This window comes from Acanthochromis polyacanthus, chromosome 18, assembly GCF_021347895.1.
Source record: "Acanthochromis polyacanthus isolate Apoly-LR-REF ecotype Palm Island chromosome 18, KAUST_Apoly_ChrSc, whole genome shotgun sequence".
NCBI lineage: Eukaryota > Metazoa > Chordata > Actinopteri > Pomacentridae > Acanthochromis > Acanthochromis polyacanthus.
This window is the reverse complement of record NC_067130.1, coordinates 2,643,532-2,661,958: the sequence shown is the minus strand read 5'-3', so window position 1 is coordinate 2,661,958 and position 18,427 is coordinate 2,643,532. Positions and strand designations below refer to the sequence as shown.

General features: G+C 39.2%; 3 protein-coding genes across 4 annotated transcripts in view; 1 reads left to right on the top strand and 2 right to left on the bottom strand.

The window, feature by feature from the left end:
• Positions 1–2,146, bottom strand: part of LOC110957172 (putative cytochrome P450 120) — a 37,214-nt gene extending 35,068 nt beyond the window's left edge. Inside the window, exon 1 of the mRNA XM_022203059.2 lies at positions 1,708–2,146. Coding sequence (XP_022058751.1) covers positions 1,708–1,897 — 190 coding nt within the window. The 5' untranslated portion in view covers positions 1,898–2,146. The remainder of the gene's footprint in view (positions 1–1,707) is intronic.
• The window catches only part of LOC127530767 (cytochrome c oxidase subunit 3-like), a 199,887-nt gene that overhangs the window by 67,057 nt on the left and 114,403 nt on the right, over positions 1–18,427 (bottom strand). The gene's annotated exons all lie outside the window — the stretch shown is intronic.
• si:dkey-247m21.3 (5-hydroxytryptamine receptor 4) overlaps positions 4,740–18,427 on the top strand; it is a 63,387-nt gene continuing 49,699 nt past the window's right edge. The window contains exon 1 of one of the 2 annotated variants that reach the window (XR_007937405.1): positions 4,740–4,963. The gene's annotated coding sequence lies outside the window, so the exon portion shown is untranslated. The remainder of the gene's footprint in view (positions 4,964–18,427) is intronic. The other variant, XM_051938106.1, reaches the window with a different exon arrangement.

Here is an 18,427-nt window from a genome sequence, read left to right as displayed (position 1 = left end):
CACACACATTAAACACACACATTACCTTATTACACACACAAACACACACATAACCTCATTACACACACATTAAACACACACATAACCTCATTACACACACAAATACACACATAACCTAATTAAACACACACAAACATACAATCAAACACAAGCCCACATCAGTTTGTGTATTTCCTCAGTTGCTTCTTGTAACATCATAACTTATGCTGACATTATCGTTAGTAAAACACTGGATACAGCTCGGACTATTTAGATTTCATCATTTTAATGTAACTCTGAAGGGCAGCACACAATAATAAAAGCTCATAAAGCATCGTCTCCCTCCCTCCTCCCCTCCACCTCCATCACGAGTCTCCCTCATGAGAGGTCACACTAATCCTGGGGCGAATTCTTTCTCCCTATAGAAGATATTTTACTTTTGATCATCCGTCTGAGAGCAAAATCTGACTCCCTGACCTCATTCAAAGGAGACAAAGTTACTGTGAGATGACCAGAAACTAACAGACCCAATCATTTACAAACATCTGACTGAAGTTACAAATAACTCTGCAGGCTTTCTACAAGAGATAAAATGGGATATTCTGCCAGTAATGGAAATATTTACTTCACTAATGTACAAAAATCATCTGCAGTAATGTTCGTGTAAAGTTAATATATGAGTCAGAAACATAGATTATGTTCCACGACGACAAAGGAAGAACAAACAAAGAATGTTTTCCAGATGTTACCAAGGCATCAGATGATTTTTTTTATAAGCCGTTCCTCTAATGTCATATTAATAAAGGTGGAAGATCATGCCTGCATTGTTCTAAGCATGCTATGGGGACTTTTCCATCCTCGATCTGAGAGCAAAAATCTGACTCACTGGCCTAATTTAAAGGAGACAAAGAAACTAAACTAAACTAATAGACCCATTAATTTACATGAACAAACATTTAGGTTACCAATTATTTTGCAGGTTCTCTATGAATGATCAAAGAAGATATTTTGCCAGAAATCTTCATTTTCACTCTTGAAAGGTGCATTTTCACTTAAAAATATACTTTTACATACTAAAATTGTTCATTTTTAATTTAGAAATGTACATTTTCACTTCAAAAATGTACATTTTCACTTTACAATGGTATACTTCCATTTCACAAACTTATATTTTCACTTCAGAAATCTACTTTTTCATTTCAAAAATGTATACTAATTTAAAGAATGTACATTTTACCTCAGAAATTTCCATTTTCCCTTCAAAATCCTTGTGAAAAAAACCCTGTCCCCCCTTATTCTTGTTTCTGAACAATTCTGAAAGATGCTGAAACTTGAATATGGTAAATGTAGACTACCGGTCAAAACATTAGACACAACTTCTCATTTTCACCACTTTGACATCAAAAATGTACATTAAAACTCACAAATGTACATTTTCATTTGGAAAATCATCATGGATTAACAGAAAGACATTGAAATTTAAAAGTTATTTAACACAAATGTCCTTTTCTGATGGATCAAATGGCCCTGACTGGATCTAGAGTGCTTTTCTAACTCATAAAGGAAATGTAATGGATGTAAGCAGAGAAGAACCACCAATAATGCATTTTGTGAGGCTGCCACATCAGTATAATGAACCAGGTGATGTTTTCCAGCCTCATTAGGAGCCAGATGTGTATTTCTGCTGGGTAAACCGCCTGACAGTGAATAAAGCAGGAGTCCACCCACCGCACAGCAGCTCTCTCATCGCCTCCACGGAGCAGATGAAGGCGGTCGGTCGGTTCAGCAGGCGGCTCACAAACACTCTGCTCCGGTGTTTGTCGATCCTTTGCCGGCAGAAGCTCACCGGATCCCGGTAGAACTCCAGCGACTTGTCCCCGAGCACCGACACACCTGCATTTCCTGGTAGTTTAGACATTCAGGGCCGCGGAGAGAGACGCTCAGGTGGACTCAGGCAGGAGGCTGAAACAGAGGCTGGACTTTAATTAGACGAAGCCCTGGGTCCGGCTACTTCCTGCTGTAATCGCCTGATAATAACCCTTTTAATCCGAGAGGCGCTGCCGCTGCCGTGGGTCAGATTACTGCTCTCTCATTGTTGTCACTGGTTTCTCTGAGGTAACTCAAAGTACCCACCTCACCGGAGTGCGATGCGTTCAGGAGCTGTCTGTAATTTGGAGACTTAAAATTCGTTCATGGTCATTACACAAAAAATAGTCACAGGTAAACTGCTGAATACTTGACTTTAACTCGGGATTAATAAAGTATCTATCTATCTATCTATCTATCTATCTATCTATCTATCTATCTATCTATCTATCAGAAAATATATTTCTCCAATGTTTAAAAACAGACAAAATGTTACAAAAATGAGACTCAAAGCAACAAAAAATGGACAAATGACACAAGCGAAACAGAAAACAACTAATAAAGTGAAACACAAAATTATGAAAAAATAAGACAAAAAACATAAGTGAGACAAAAAGGAAACACAAAATGATGAAAATGACAAACAACATGAGACAAAACCACAAAAGACAAATTGACAAAAGAACAATGAACAATCTAGTATTTTACTTTATGATCCAAACAACTTGTCACGGTCTAGAAGTTATTTTAAATTTATAGTTTTACTAATTTGCAATCTGCAGTTAATGTCTTCTCTGTAATTCTTACACTTCGAGGGCCGGATTGGACCCTCTGGAGGACCACTTTTGGACCACGGGCCTCATGTTGGACACCCCTGGCACAGACTGATAGGTAGAGAGCAGGAAGAAGGTTCTAAGAGTTTTTTTTTTTTTTTTTTACAGGATGCGGTTCTTGGAGATTGGATGGATCGTGTACCAAGAGATACGGACGTATCTGCGCACCAACTGATGGGAGAACCGAGTCTAAACCACGGTTCATCCCCAGCCAACCAATCACATTTCACTATTTGAATCATGTTTGTGTTCTACAACCAATCACATTTCACGAAGCTGGATAGAATGTTCTCTTCATATCAAACTTGACAAACAGAAAAGGTCTTGGTACGAGATTCTTTGAGACGTAGACATTAGAAAATAAACAGCTCACATGGAGAGAAGTAGTTTGCCTTTTGTCTTAAAAAGCGAGTTCACACCAGCTACACAAGCTCCACATTGGTTTCTTTTAGATTTTATGTGACCTGAAGCAGATTTTTATGTCAATAGTGCATTTAATGTTTGATTTTAAGGCTCTCACTGTTACACAAATGTGTGCACCTAAATTCCGTGCTGTTCCTGAACACATCTAGGATAAACAGACATGACAACAGCTCCAGGTTCAGTTACTGACCTCTGCTGGATCTGATGGCTCAGTAACAGGAGGAAGATCTGATCCATAGACTGTATAATAAATAACAGTTATTCAGTCTATAGTCTGATCCTGTTCTCTCCGAACACACTTTATTCTTTATTTTCTAATAATCTGAGGACTGGACCACAAAGATGTTGAGGGGTTAGAGAAGTACGTTGAGCTGAAAGTCAGAATTTTCAGTGTCACTGAGGCCAGATCTCCATGGTAACGGATGCTGCGGCGCGAAGGATTTAAATCGGCCGGAAGCAGCGTCATCCTTTAACCGCATCACTTCCTGTCGATTAAAACACTGAAATAGTGTCATTTGGTTTTGCTTTCTTTTTGTTATTATATGTGTTATTATATTTGGGCATTGTTAACGATGTCTATAAGTTGGTTCAGGTTGTTCAGTCATTTTTTTATGTTCCGCACTTTATTTTAAGGGTTACAGTTATATAAAAAGTTATTTATTAAAAGAAATGTTGCCAAAATGTTTTTGGAACCGTACTGAATTTATTTGTTTTTGATAGTTATTGATTACATACAGATGCTAATAAAACTCGTAGGTTACATCAACATATAGCTATGGCACTAATTCAGGTTTGATATGATGATGTTCCAGACCTTTGCTTTAATACATTTTCTCAGACTGGACCTCTTTTAATTTTAGTTGAATACCCCTGTTCTACTGGATTGCAATTGTTTTTTTTCCCCCAATTTGTCAACAAGTTTGTGTAGGTCTCTTGGGATGTTTTTGAATATTTGTTCTGGAAATCCAACCTCTCTGTCAGTTTTTTGTCATTCAAAAAGTATGGCTTGATTCAGTCAACCGATAATGTTGTCTTCCACAACGGATGAAGAGAATGTGATTCACTCATCAACAAACATGCTGTGTCAGAATTTAACGTGTCAAACTGGTTCCACAGAGCAAATTTCCAGGCTGCTTTTGGTCACCAGTTCTCCTTTGCTGACTCATAATCATAAGTATTTAATGAAGCTACCTGTGGCTAGACGTACGTAATTACGCACAGCTCTCTGGATCGTGTTGCTGTGGTAGCAGAAAGACTAATTATTGGCCACTATTCATTCCGGGGAACGTTTTTATTTTTATTTTTTATGGACATTTAAATTTGTAATAGATTATAAAAGGGCAAAAAATACGAATAAAGGAGTTTTTTTTATGTGTGCGCCATGGTTAACTGAAGCCACGCGCATTCTGTGATGTTTGTGGATCACTGTTGGAGCTTCGTGGCTTCCTCGTGTTTGACGTGATATTTGTTTTGCAGCGTGAGAGCTTCAAACCGCCTGAAAGAGGAGGACTCACGCCAACTACGTGACACTTGGCCACAATGATTGGTTTTCTGTGCGCCTCGGCTGTAATTTACTGGACTGCTGCTGCGTATTGAGGCCGCACGGTGGCAGCATCGGTCACTCTCTCTCTCTCTCTCTCAGTCTCTCTGTATGTGAGTGTGAGTGCGTGTGAATGTGTGTGTGTGAATGTGTGTGTAGCACGAGGCGGGCTGTTGTCACCCGGTGCCACTCATCTGCAGCTCGTGCAGATCAGACTCTGGCAGCTGTCTCTGTTCTTTTGGTTCCACCCAGAGGACGAGCAGCCTCCGGTGCGCTCTGGCTCACCTGGACGCGAGGAGCGGAGGCGAGGAGCCCGACACAGGTGAGGGAGTGAAAGTTTGACAGAGAGAAAGAAGAAATGTGGATGAAATACTGAGAGGTGTGATGAATTTGAATTCTTGCGGAGTTCTGCTTTAACGGACTGCAACTTAAAGCTTCTGTCGAGATGATGATGAAAACCTAAGCTGTTTTCTCTGATTGCAAGAGAGACGATGTGTTTTGTTTCTTACTAAGAATTCTGCATTTTTCTGATTACAAGTATAACATTTAAACAGAATCAGGTCATTTTAGTGATTAATTAATCATGTCTCCATCCTTAAAAAGCGATGCAATTCATTGGGGCTGCTGAGAATTTTCCTATTTTTAACAAACACTTGATCCACTGCAGAGTCTTGAGGTGTTTGAAGATGACAAAACGTTAGTTTTATGCTCTTACTTTTTAAAGATAAATGATTGTCCAGATTGATTGTCAGTTATGCTGCCCTTTTCTTATTTTTTAGTATAAATTTCTCTAATTGGTGTTCACAAGCAGCAGTTTCTGGGCTACAGGCAGAGAATTGTAAGTGACACTTGGCTCTAGAATAAATGTTTAAACTTTATTTTAAACTTCCTTTGGTTCAGCACAGTCCCTTTTTTATGACATGACCTCTATCATTTGAGTTGGAGGTGTGTCGGGCTGAAAGCATGGATGAGTAAACATGAACTAGATGTGCGTAACAGATGAGAAAGTGACAGCTGTGAGGAAACAAGAGGAGGAGAAGTCTAAGGGCATCTGGCCAGTTGTTCCCAGGTTTTTCTTTTTGTCCTTCTGAGACACACATAGAAAGATTAGTTTCACAAAACACTTCCCTGGCTGCCAGGACGCATGAAAAGGTCTGCTGTTGTTCAATTACCCAGAACACGGTGGAGTGATCGCTGACATTTCATCGCAGACGTGCTGCAATTTCTCCTTCTTTGTTAGGATATCACAGTTTGTTTATTAGGAACATGGACCTCACAGGCTGGCTATCGATGAAGCAAACGTACTTGAGCAGGATGGGCGAGCCTCTCAGCTGATTAGGCTTTTAATTGACTGTAAACAGCGTGACAGCACAGCAGACAGTTAATGCCGTGCATCAGGACAACTGCTCCGATGCTCTGCAGATTGTGTTGTTTGCACAATGTGAACATGAGTGTGTTTTTGTACCAGAGAAAGAGATAAGAAGGGATGAAACCCCAGGAAAGTGGAGAGAAGTGCTTTGAAGAGCAGTTAAAAGGGAATGATGCATTATGTAGAGGCACACTGAGTTAATGTAGGGTGACAGAAATAACTACATTCTTCTTCAGACACAGCAGTGCCTGCTTAACGCCAATTTACAGAAAAGAAAAGCAGATGATGTGCTGACGTTAATCATCAATTTTCGGTCTAGTATCCCGGTCTTTTGGATAGTGAAACATCTCATGATTTACATCCAATAATAACACAGAAAGTGGTGTGAATTATGTGGTGAAGGCATGTCCCACTTTAATTAACCTCCACTTTCAGTCAGAATCTTTCATGAAACTTTACTGTTTTAGCTGCTTTAACCGGCATTCTCTGACACACAACCTCAGTTGCTCAGTGATTGAATTTCTGTTTATCAGATTTTAGCACTTCACTATATATATTTACAGAATGCCAATTTGCTTCTTTAGATGAAAACATTTCAACCTTTTCCTATGAAGATGCGATTAACTTTAAGCAACTGTCTTTTATCAGTTCTTTGAATCACTAGTAAATCAAATCACTGTGCATTAAAATAGCTATTTACTGCCCAAAGGGAATTATTGGATTTGTTCTGTTTCTTTCTATAATTTAATATCTGAAGGTCTTGACCCTTTGTGAAGCGCCCTGAGATGACTTCCACTGTGATTCCTCGCTATACAAATTAAACTGCGTTGAATTAAATCGGATTAAATTGATCAAATGAGGCGTTTTTGTCATATTTGAAAGTTTTTCCAATGAAACACATTAAGTGCAGTGAAGTAAATTATTGTATGAGACCAGTTGTCCTGAAGATTGAGGCAAATGGACTTAATTGATCTCACTGGAAGTATTTCTCATTTCAGTAATCTGAAACATTTAGTCACAGGTACCTGGAACTGAACAGTATAGTAATTTACTTGAAAAAAAGACAAAAAAAACCCAACAAAAACAAGGCGAAATGTTACAAAACGAGATACAAAATGACAGAAAATGAGCCAAACAACAAAAATTAGACAAAAAAACGACAAAAACATGAGACAAACGACAAAAGTCAAACAAAAAAACAACTAAAATGAGACAAAATATTACAAAAATTAGACAAAAGTTGACAAAAATGAGAACCAAAATGACAAAAACATGAGACAAATGACAAAAGTCAGACAAAAAACAACAAAAATGAGACAAAATATTACAAAAATTAGGCAAAAGTAACAAAAATGAGAAACAAAATGACAAAAACATGAGACAAACGACAAAAGTCAGACAAAAAAAACAACAAAAATGAGACAAAATATTACAAAAATTAGACGAAATGTGACAAAAATGAGAAACAAAATGACAAAAATATGAGAGAAATGACAACAGTCAGACAAAAAAGAAAAAAAAGACAAAATATTACAAAAATGAGACACAAACGAACAATGAAGAATCTAGTATTTTACTTTATGATCCAAACAATTTGTCCATGATCTAGAAATGATTTTAAATTTATAGTTTTACTAGTTTACAATCTGCAGTTAATGTCTTCTCTGTAATTTTTACACTTTGAGGGCCGGATTGGACCCTCTGGAGGACCACTTTTGGACCACGGGCCTCATGTTGGACACCCCTGCTTTAGATTTTGTTGAAGTTTTGCAGATATTAAAGGAGAATCTGACTGCTGCACATCTAAACTCACCATTGTTTAACCCCCCTCTATGCTCATAAATCACTTTCATTACTTTCTCTTCTCAGTAAAACTTGTGCACGCCAGCATGAGCCTGCCAGCGTCTTCTGGCTTGTGCACATGTACAAAACATTTTACATGCAGTCCACGCTGTGTAATCCTTAAACACACAGCCGTGATCCTGTTCAGCAGAGACAATAAGAGCCACTAGATCCTCATCATCTTCTGCTTCCCTCCCCGTTTCCCAGGAATAAACCGTCCCGATTGCATAACCTCAGGCTTCATCTGCAAAAGAGATGGCATAAATTTGAAGAAAAAGAGACCAACAGTCACAGTGATTTACTGTTATTAGGCAGTTTATTGCACTGAAATGTGAATCTGGATACAATTGTAGTCTGATTTAGATTTTCCGAAAAGAAAACGGGCCCTCAGCTGTCATCCAGAAGGTGAAACGAGGCTGTAAGCCAGCGCTGGCCGGAGTCCAGCTGACTGACAGCCCTGACCAGCTCCCAGGTATGAGCATCTGTAAATGAATCGGGCCGCCGAAACAAACTGGTGCTGAGAGACAGCGAGTGTCCTCGGATAACCTGCTCCCTGTGAACACGAGCATTTCAGTCACAGAAAAAGTGGTTCTGAGGATCAGCTCTGGTCCCAGAGACGGTTAATTTCTGCTGCTGCTCTGTCCTCATTAGCTGCTCTCCACAGGCAATCAGGAGAGAGTCGCCGCCTTCAGGCTAATTTTAGGCCATCTGAACCAACGCCAACTCATTAGCCTGATTCCAAACGCTAACCGCGGCTGGTTCATTATCAGCGTGGCCTCGCCCATATCCGTATACGTTCTGCATCTTGGTTATTGACAGAGATAAGTTATCATTAGTGGGAAAGTGGTAAATCCATAACAGGACTGTAAACAGAGATGTGAGTTCTTTGTTTTGGAAATGCTTTCACATTTGCATGTCTGGGTAAATAGTAGGGGAAATTAGAGTTCCTTTAAGTCAGGGGTGTTAATTCAGGTTCCACATTCAGCCCAATCTGATCTCAAGTGGGACATTTGTTAAGAAAAATAAATTCAATTTTAACAACGTTCATCCTCAGTTTATCATTTCCACATTACAACTTCCAGATCAGAGTGTCTACAAAGGAACACAACATTTCGTCACAGATATCTGGAACTGAACAATATAGTATTTTACTTTAAAAACAACAAAAATGACAAAATATTACAAAATGAGACACAAACCGACAAAAGCGAGAAACAGAAATGAGAAAAAATGAGACAAACAAAACAAAAAAGAAACAAAAAAATTTGACCAAAAAATCCACAAACGACAAGAACGACACAAAAAATTACAGAAATGACGCAAACAAGACCAAAAATGACAAAAGCGAGAAACAAAACAACAAAAAAGTTGACTAAAAACACAAGCAAGACAAGAAAATCCACAAAAAAGATACAAAACATCGAATAAAGCTAAACACAAAATGATAAAATAGGCAAAAAAAACTCAAGTGGGACAAAAAGGAAACACAAAACCACAAAAGCCACAAACAAAATGACAAAAACATGAGACAAACGACAAAAGTCAGAAAAAAAACAACAAATAAAAGACAAACTGTGACAAAAATGAGACAAAACAATAAGTAATCTAGTATTTTACTTTATTATCAAAACATCTTGTCATGGTCTAGAAATGATTTTAAATGTATAGTTTTACTAATTTACAATCTGCAGTTAATGTCTTCTCTGTAATTTTTACACTTTGAGGGCCGGATTGGACCCTCTGGAGGACCACTTTTGGCCCACGGGCCTCATGTTGGACACCCCTGTGTTAGGTCATCCAATCTTATCATTGTTTGAATCACACATCCTATTCGTCTAGTTTTATCATCTGTTGAATCTTACCAACACAGATTTGTTTGGTTCAGATGGAGTCAGCGTGTTTGGTGTGAACCTGGCCGGGCCTACCACAGTGAGCGTAAGAAACACACTACCAGAATCAAACAAGAGCTTCTAAAGAGGAAAAAAGCAAAACCACGGCTTGGAGAAGGATGCCACCTGACTTCAATCTGACAAAACACCCTTGGGGTATTTTAAAGACAAACGTTCAGCGATGAACATCTGAAACACATCTGCTAAATGTCCTCCATGCTCAGGAGGATTGAGTCAAATCAAACGTAAAGGTGGACATACATTTTTAATATAGATAAACTAAACTGTTAGTTTTCCATAAGAGCAAATCCCTCACTGTTCTGTTTAAAATCCTGCAGCTGAGTTAAGGTCACACAGCGTTGAATCGTTTGACATTTCAGTGATATTGCTCTCTGTATACTGTAAATAAGCTCTCTACTAACCCACCACAGATTTAACTCCGAGTATATTAGCCCCCAGAATTAAACTTCAGTTGTGTTGGAAATTCCTGAGTCATTGTTGACGATATATTTAAAGGCAGCAGGTCAAGGCAAAGCAGGGTGAGGTTTCTTTACGGGGATAAGGCAAATATTTCTGCTTTGTTTGACGTAAGCTAAATGAAAGCATTTATTCTGTGTGATGTGCTGATACACAGCTCATGTTTCCCGGTGCAGACGGCAGCTTTAGTTAAACATTATCGCGGTAAAGAAGATTGTCCAACTGGAACTTCATGTGGAGCAACAGACAGGAGTTTTGTTTGAATAAAGTGACATGTTAAAAAAGGAAGTCATGCTAAGTGTAAAACATTATGCATCTATGAACGAATTAAAGACAGACTGAATGTTGCTTTTTTTCATTTACGTTGCTTCATATGACGTGGAATCTACACGGAAACGTTCGTTTTTTTCTTTCTTAATAGATGATTGTTTCCTTGGACATATTTTAAGCGTGATTTCCTGGCAGAGCGAATGCTAATAGTCATGCTAATTGATGTGGACGCTGGAGCAATGAGAAAGTGGAAAACTGATCAGTCTTAATTAAATCCAGCAGAGGCCCTGGATAGATGCTTTAGTTCAGGTTCCACATTTAGCCCAGTTTGACCTCAAAATGACAAAAGCCAAACAAAAAAACAACAAAAACAAGAGAAAATGTTACAAAAATTACACACAAAGAAGAGAAAAAATATGACAAAAAAGTTACAAAGCGACAAAATGATCGACAAAAACAAGACAAAAAATGACAAAAGCGAGAAACAAAACGGCAAAAGCAGACGAACACAAGCGAGACAAAAAAACACAAAACGACAAAAAACAGCGAATAAAGTGCAACAAAGTAGGCAAGCACAAGCATGACAAAAAGGAAATACAAAACGAGAAACAAAACGATAAGAGCATGAGACAAACGGCAAAAGTCAGACACAAAAGACAAAATATTACAAAAATGAGACACAAAACGACAAAAAATTAGACAAACGACACGAAACAAAGCAAAAAATTAGATAAAAATAATTACAAAGTGACAAAAAAATGGACACAAATGAGACAAAAAGGAACAAAAGGCAAAAAATCAACAAAAACACAAGTGAGACAAAAAGGGAACACAAAACGACAAAAACAAGACAAAATATTACAAAAGTCAGACACAAAAGATTAATAAACAATCTAGTATTTTACTTTTTGATCGAATGAACTTTTCATGGTCTAGAAATGATTTTAAATTCATAGTTTTACTAATTTAAAATCTGCAGTTAATGTCTTCTCTGTAATTTTTACACTTTGAGGGCCGGATTGGACCCTCTGGAGGACCACTTTTGGACCACGGGCCTCATGTTGGACACCCCTGCTTTAGTTCCAGCAGCCTGCCAGTCTTCCACATTCATCCATGCAGCTTTGCGTGTGTGTGTCTGTTTGTGTGTGTGTGTGTGTGTGTGTATTGCTCGTTTACTTCTTTTCGTCGTTTCCCCTTTTTGCCCCCTTCATCCTGTGAGCTGCCACCCTTATTGTGACAGGCACACTCCATTGCCCCTCACAGCCCATTACCCTCGCCCACACAGCCTTATCCTCAGTGCATGCTCCGTTCGCTCACAGTTGCATCTCGCTCCAGTCATGCGTGCAGCGGCTAGTGTGTGATTAATGCGTCGCCGCAAACACACGGAGCAGCCAGCTCCTGTCAGGGAGAGAATCAGGAGAAATGACGGGTTTGTGAACGTTCAGTAATCGTACGTAGGTGTTGATTTGTGGATACATTTGAATTAATTAATTCTGCCGCAGGATGATTGCTGGATGGATAGTTTGAAACTGTAAACACTTTAATTATGATTCATGGAATGTTTTTTATATTCTCAGTCCTATTAATGTCGTTGGTGTTCAGATATCTGTTATTAAAGCTAAGAAACGTCCTCTGTCAAATGAAATGAATGGAAGTAAGCCACTTTTCTGACCTTCCTGACTCAGCTTTAAGCATTTCTAAAACACATCATCACAATTTTACAGCCAAGCTGGATGTTCTAAAAACTCACCAACCTGTTGCTGTATTTTTTGCTGCCAAATTTGTCTTTAAAACTACAAAATAATCGTCTCCAGATGCCATCTCAGTACTCAGATGCTGGTGATTATTACCAGATTAAGTGTCCTGTTTGCACATCGCATGCTTCATCTACAGAGTGTGTGGATTCACAGAGAAGCCGGTGTGTGTTTGATTTGATTAAACGTCAATCCTCTGCATTTCGACTGAACATTTGTCCCCAGTTTGCGATAATGAGTTGATTCTCGGTAGACTTTGTCGAGCAGGATCTGTCATCACAGCAGCTATTCCAGGCTGATGGCCTAGTTGTCCTCAGAAGGATGTGAGTTCACAACAGAAACGTCCTCTGGTCCTCAACTTATAGAGAAATTATTTCCCTGCAGTGGTGCATTAAGGGCAGTCTGTCACTTCCCTATCTGACAAATGTTGAATGAGTGATGATGATGATGAAACAGGTTGTGCAAACTGAGTTTGTCCGATGTTCAGGTATCTTTCTTCTGCTAAGAAAAAAATCTGCCTTGCAAATAATAGATGGGCAGTGGAGTAATGCATTAGTTAGCAATGTTTTTTCTGTAACAAGTAGTGTATGGAATTTGGATTTAACAGTCAGTAATTACTTTGCAGTCGCTTCCTTTAATGCTCAGAGTTTGGAGGTCAGTTTCTTTTTTTTTTTTGCTGTTAAACTATGAGTTGATCAGTCATGTTAGCTTGGTGCTAACACAAGGAAAGTTTATCTGCATCCACCCTTTATGTCCAAGACAATTCAAAGTGACTTACATAAAACATTTAGAGCATTACACTGAGGTGCAGATAATTAAAAGATGCTGTGCAGATTTCATGCATAGGCGCATGAGAACAGAAATGTTTTTAACCTGGATTTAAAAGTCTACATCTGGTGGAAGTTTAATCTCCATTCGCAGTTTGTTCCACTTGTTTGCAGCAGAACAGCTAAATGCTTCTTCTCCATTTCACAAGGAGAAAAATAACTCCTGTTAGCTCCCGGCAGGGTCTGTGTTGTGTCTTTTTAACTTACTGCCACTAGCTTCTGGCCTTCTCATATTGTGGTTTGTTAAGAGTCCATTGGTGACAAAAAATTGCAACTTAATTGGAAGAATTGGATTTCATGGCCCCACATGAAAAGAAAGAACAATGAGCAATCTAGTATTTTACTTCATGATCAAAACAACGTGTCATGGTCTAGAAATTATTTTAAATTTACAGTTTTATAAATTTACAATCTGCAGTTTATGTCTTACTAGCATGAGCAGAGGCAGGGATCTACAGACAGAAGAAAAGAGCATCTTCTGCAGAAACTTTTTTTTCAAGGAAAATCTGAAGATATAAAACATTTAAACGATTAACATTTGATCCCTGTGTACTTTAGTGAAGACAACATTAACAAGTGCTGAACAACAAAGAAGAGATGAAAAGCAAAGGTCTGAGGTTGCCACTTAAAATAGTTTTTCCATCGAGGGTTTCAGTGAGCGTCAGTCTCAGATTTAAGCGTTCAGTGTTTGTTGTGTAGTTTTAGGGCTACATGGTTCTGCTGAAGAACAGGGCGTGTGTTTATGTGTGTGTTTTGTTGTTCTGGTGGGAGGTTATTTCACGGTTTTGAACAGCGTGCCAAACCAATTAGTTCTAGAGCAAACTTTACGTGTTTGTCATTTCTCTGTTTCCTGCTGTCACTGAACATAACAGGTTCAAAACTCTTCTGGAGAGCTGATGCTGTTTTTTTTCTTTTGCTTTTCACTAATCATCGCAGAGCTAAACTGACAGGGCTTCTGCTTTCTGTTTGACGCTTTAAGGTTTGACAAAAGTGGCCAGAAATATTCTTCAACTTTCAAGATGAAGAGCCTCTAAACTTGTCAGTGCGCGATGCATCCGTCTTTATTTATGATGCAGTTTAGGCATTTTTCGTAAGTTGTTTTGAAAGCCTTGTTGCATCTGAGAATGCATCTAATGGAGCATCACAATGAAATCAGGGACGATGTGTTAATTCCACCACAGGAGATCTGTGATGTTACCTAAAATTAGTTAAGGTGGTAGTCTACCCTAATTTATTAAATAACCCTTTTTGTTACAATTTCTAAACAATGCAACACAAAACTTAAGATAGATTTAGTAGAAGCATTTTACATTTAGCTAAAGTCTGCCACATTTTATAGTTTCCATAGCAACAGATTTGGCGAGATACAAAAAATCTTGTGGAACAAATATCTTCAGAAGGAAAATAGCTATCAGCACCAAATTTGGTGTGCTGACTCCTGATGTTATGTATGTTTTAAGTAGACAGATTTTTACTTCAGCTAATATTTCTGCTGAAATAGAAAAAAAAGGACTCTTTTCATGGTTATCATTCAAGTATACAAAAATAGGAAAAATTGTCTGGAAACTATCAAATTGTGGCAGACTTTAGCTAAATGTAAAATGCTTCTACTAAATCCATCTTTCTTTGTGCCAAGTTTTGTGTTGATTGGTTGCATTGTTTAGAAATTATAACAAAATAAGTTGTTTAATAAATTAATAACCCATATATATCGGTATCGGTTGATATCGGAAATTGAGAGTTGGACAATATCGGCAAAAAGCCAATATCGGACATCCCTAGCCCGTGCTACAACTTTCCATGGATTTATTTATTTTCAAGTTAACAGTCAAGGGGCATTACTGAATGTTTACTATATAAACAAACAAGAATTAAACATTTTATGTGTAGTGTCCCTCATCATTCACACTGATCTCTCAGTAGACGAGGTAGAACCAACAGTTTCATTCTAACCACAGCAGAAAAAGCTGTTCTTTGCTGGAGCAGCTGTGCTCCTCTTTCATTCGTTTCAAAATACCTCACAGTCGCTCTGTTGGATTCGAGTCAGGCGACATACTTGGCAAAGTCACTGTTTTCAATTTTCACTTCTGCAGAAACTCTTGTGATTTTGGCAGGGAGCTTTGGATCGTTATCATGCTGGAAGATTCCGTTTCTGTCAAGCTCCTGCAGACTGTGACTCATCTTGTCAGCCAGTGTTTTGGTTTATCCACAGGCGTTCATCCGTAAATGTCGTTTCCCTCGTATCATCACACTTCCACCTCCGTGCTTCACTACCAGGACGATGCATTCACTGTGGCAGTCCTGGTCAGGTTCGTGCCAAACATGCTGGAATCCATCTGCAGGAAATTTGTCTTGGTCTCATTTGGCCAAAGAATGCGCTCCCAATACTCATTTGCTTCTTTTCATTTTCTTTAGCAAAGTTGAATGTTGCAGTTTTTGCCAAAGAACTTGCAAAGACCTTTATTCTTCTTAGTTGTTCTTGAATGTCGTCCATAAACTCTGATGTTCAGCAGCTTCCTTCACACTGTTGTAGCTGAATGTTTTCCTCTGATAAGCTCTGAAGCTGTTTGTGGTGTCATTTTAGAAGAAGAAGCCTTTATTTGTCACAAATACATTTTCATAATGTTCTCACATATCCCAACAGGGGTCAGAGCGCAGGGTCAGTCATTGTACAGCAGCCCTGGAGCAGGAAGGGTTAAGGGCCCAACAGCGGCCACATCGGGGTTTGATCAGTAGCCCAGAAACTTAACTATTGCACCACCACTGCCCCCGTAAAGGCAACACTACCTGTCGGGGAATCGAAACCCAGCCTTCCTCGTGACAGGCAGAGATACTGTGAACTATACCTACGAGAACAGCCACTGCCCACTGTAGTTCTGATTAGTGGTACTGTATCTCCTGATTACTGCTGCAGCTTTGTTTTCACAGGTTTTTAGTTGGTCAGTGATCTACCTGAATTCCATCTTTGTGAAGTCTTGTAATCAGAACTCTTCTGACAGTTCTTTTTGCATGATGTAGACATGCAGATAGACACAGACTATAGGTCCAAAACCGAGCAACGACTGCTTCTTTTAATCTGTGTTCATACCATTTGGCTATTTGGAAACTTAATCCAGAGAGTCCTCGACTTATGTTGGAGTTCCGTTCTATGGTGTGATGTAAGTCGATTTCCACCGTAAGTCGGAACGCCGGTGAAAATGTAAAGTGTGAGTCTGACGCATGCTTGGGAGCCATAATGACGTTAGCGAATGCAGCGTAATCCAATGTGGCGGCAAATGTAACCAAAGCCGTCTTATAGCGCCGCGTGACGGCTGAACATACAGTATTCATCCGCTCCGCTCGCCAACTAGTTCCACTGAACCAGTTTCTACGTAACAACAAAACGATGTAAGTCGAGGACGTCGTAAACTGAGGACCTCTTGTAAACTCAATTTTGCTTCAGTGGTCACAGGTTCTCTACTTTCTGTTTGATCTTTCAGTGATCACAGGTGCATTTTTGCTTAGAAAGAACATCGATGTAATCTGGAATCATTTGACATTTCTGTTATTTTTGCACTCACATCTGTTGGAAACTGTAAATCTGAGGAGTGCAGCTGCTGATTTGAGGCACCAGGATGGTTTGTTTGGAGCTGATTGTGATGCATCTTACTGTAATCGTACAGGTTATTGGTGATGTAGAACTCATTGCTGCTTCTTGTCCTGGCACGTGCTGCTAATAAGGAAAACATTTATTATCACCGCCTCCGTTAACAGCACGGCTTCAGGTGACAGCGTCTGTCCCAGCAGTAGTTTGTCCTTACTCAAACATTTAAAATTACACGAGGACGGACTGCAGAGCATGATCTGTCTCCTTGGCAACGGTACCAGAGACTCCTCCTCCTCCACGCACGAACCGATAAATGTGCACATGAGCACACGGTTCAGCCCGCTCACAATCTGAGGTGTGAGATTATGTGAGAAGTGTTTACCTCCCACCTGACAGGCAAACAAGTGCCACTTAATGAGCGTTTAATGAGATGCGTTTATTGTGTTATCAGCAGCACAATGGTCACGACACATTGGTGTTTAATCAAATTATGAGATTTGGAACTCTTTTACTGTTTAGTCTCAGCGTACACTTTCTGCCCTTTGCCAACTCAAATTTCTGCACACACATGGTGGAAAATCTTTGTTTATGCAGCGTGAAATACTCGTGTACGTGTGTGACGAGGTGTTCAAGCACATCTGCACGTCCATTCTATTAACGGCTTGAATTCATTTAGCAGAGAACTGACATTTTGCAGGTTTGTGTGTTGCATAAAATACATTAAGCGCTTGTTTTTAAGTCACATTTCACAGCGAGTGATAAAAGCTGTGCCAGAAACTGATCACCAACAGGGCTAGAGAGGACGACTACAAAAGGAAAATTAAATAACAAAGTTCAATTTCAGAGAAGAGGGTGAAGTAAAAACAGCTTTACAGTGAAAATCTCCCAGTGGCAGCAAAGAAAAGAAAGTGTTTTAGCATCTTAATGATTGTGTGTCCTCCCACTAACCTTATGGCACACTTTTTAAGACTTACAGTCTGTTATACGGGATGTAAAACAGTCCTATGCTCCCACATTTCAGTGCTTGAATCACCTAAGACTGTGCATTCTATTAAGGTGCACATTTTCAGCGACACAAAACTCCACCTGCTGCCTTTAGATACCTTCAAATCCCACCTGTTGCCACCGACTGTCAACACAAACCGAGCGTCTACATCTTTCGAGGGACGTCTTTGACAGGAACATACTGTAAAAACTTGCTTTTGAACCGTCAGTCTTTCAGATGTGAGTGAGGTGGGCAGCCCAGTGGATCAGGAAGATATCCAGATGGCGAGTGAGCATCGTCTAATTACAGCTCACTTCGGATGAGTCAGTCAGTCCTCCTACATTATGTGTCTGAATGTTTGTCCCTGTCTGTCAGTCAACCTCAGTCTACATCAATCTGTCCGTCTATCTGTGACTTTTCAGCAGTTTGTCATACGCTGACATAACGATGTGCAGTTTATAAGCAATAAATACAGTAATGTATGTCCAGTTAAGCTTTATATTCTGGATCATTCCGTATGAAATCAACCAATTTTAAAAAAACTTCCCACCTGACCCTTTCAGATTTTGCTAAGTTTTTACATACATTTAGTACATTGTATATGATGGGAAAATCCAAAATTTGAATGCTTTATTGTCATTAGTTTCAAAGTTATGGTCATTTGAAGTAGGTAGGGGGTACCCTAAAATTGCGGCCAAAATTAAGACTTGAAATTTTCGGCCATTTTTCGGATTCAAAGGTCAATATCAGCATGTGGGATAGGTGGTATCAAAAAATAAAAGACATC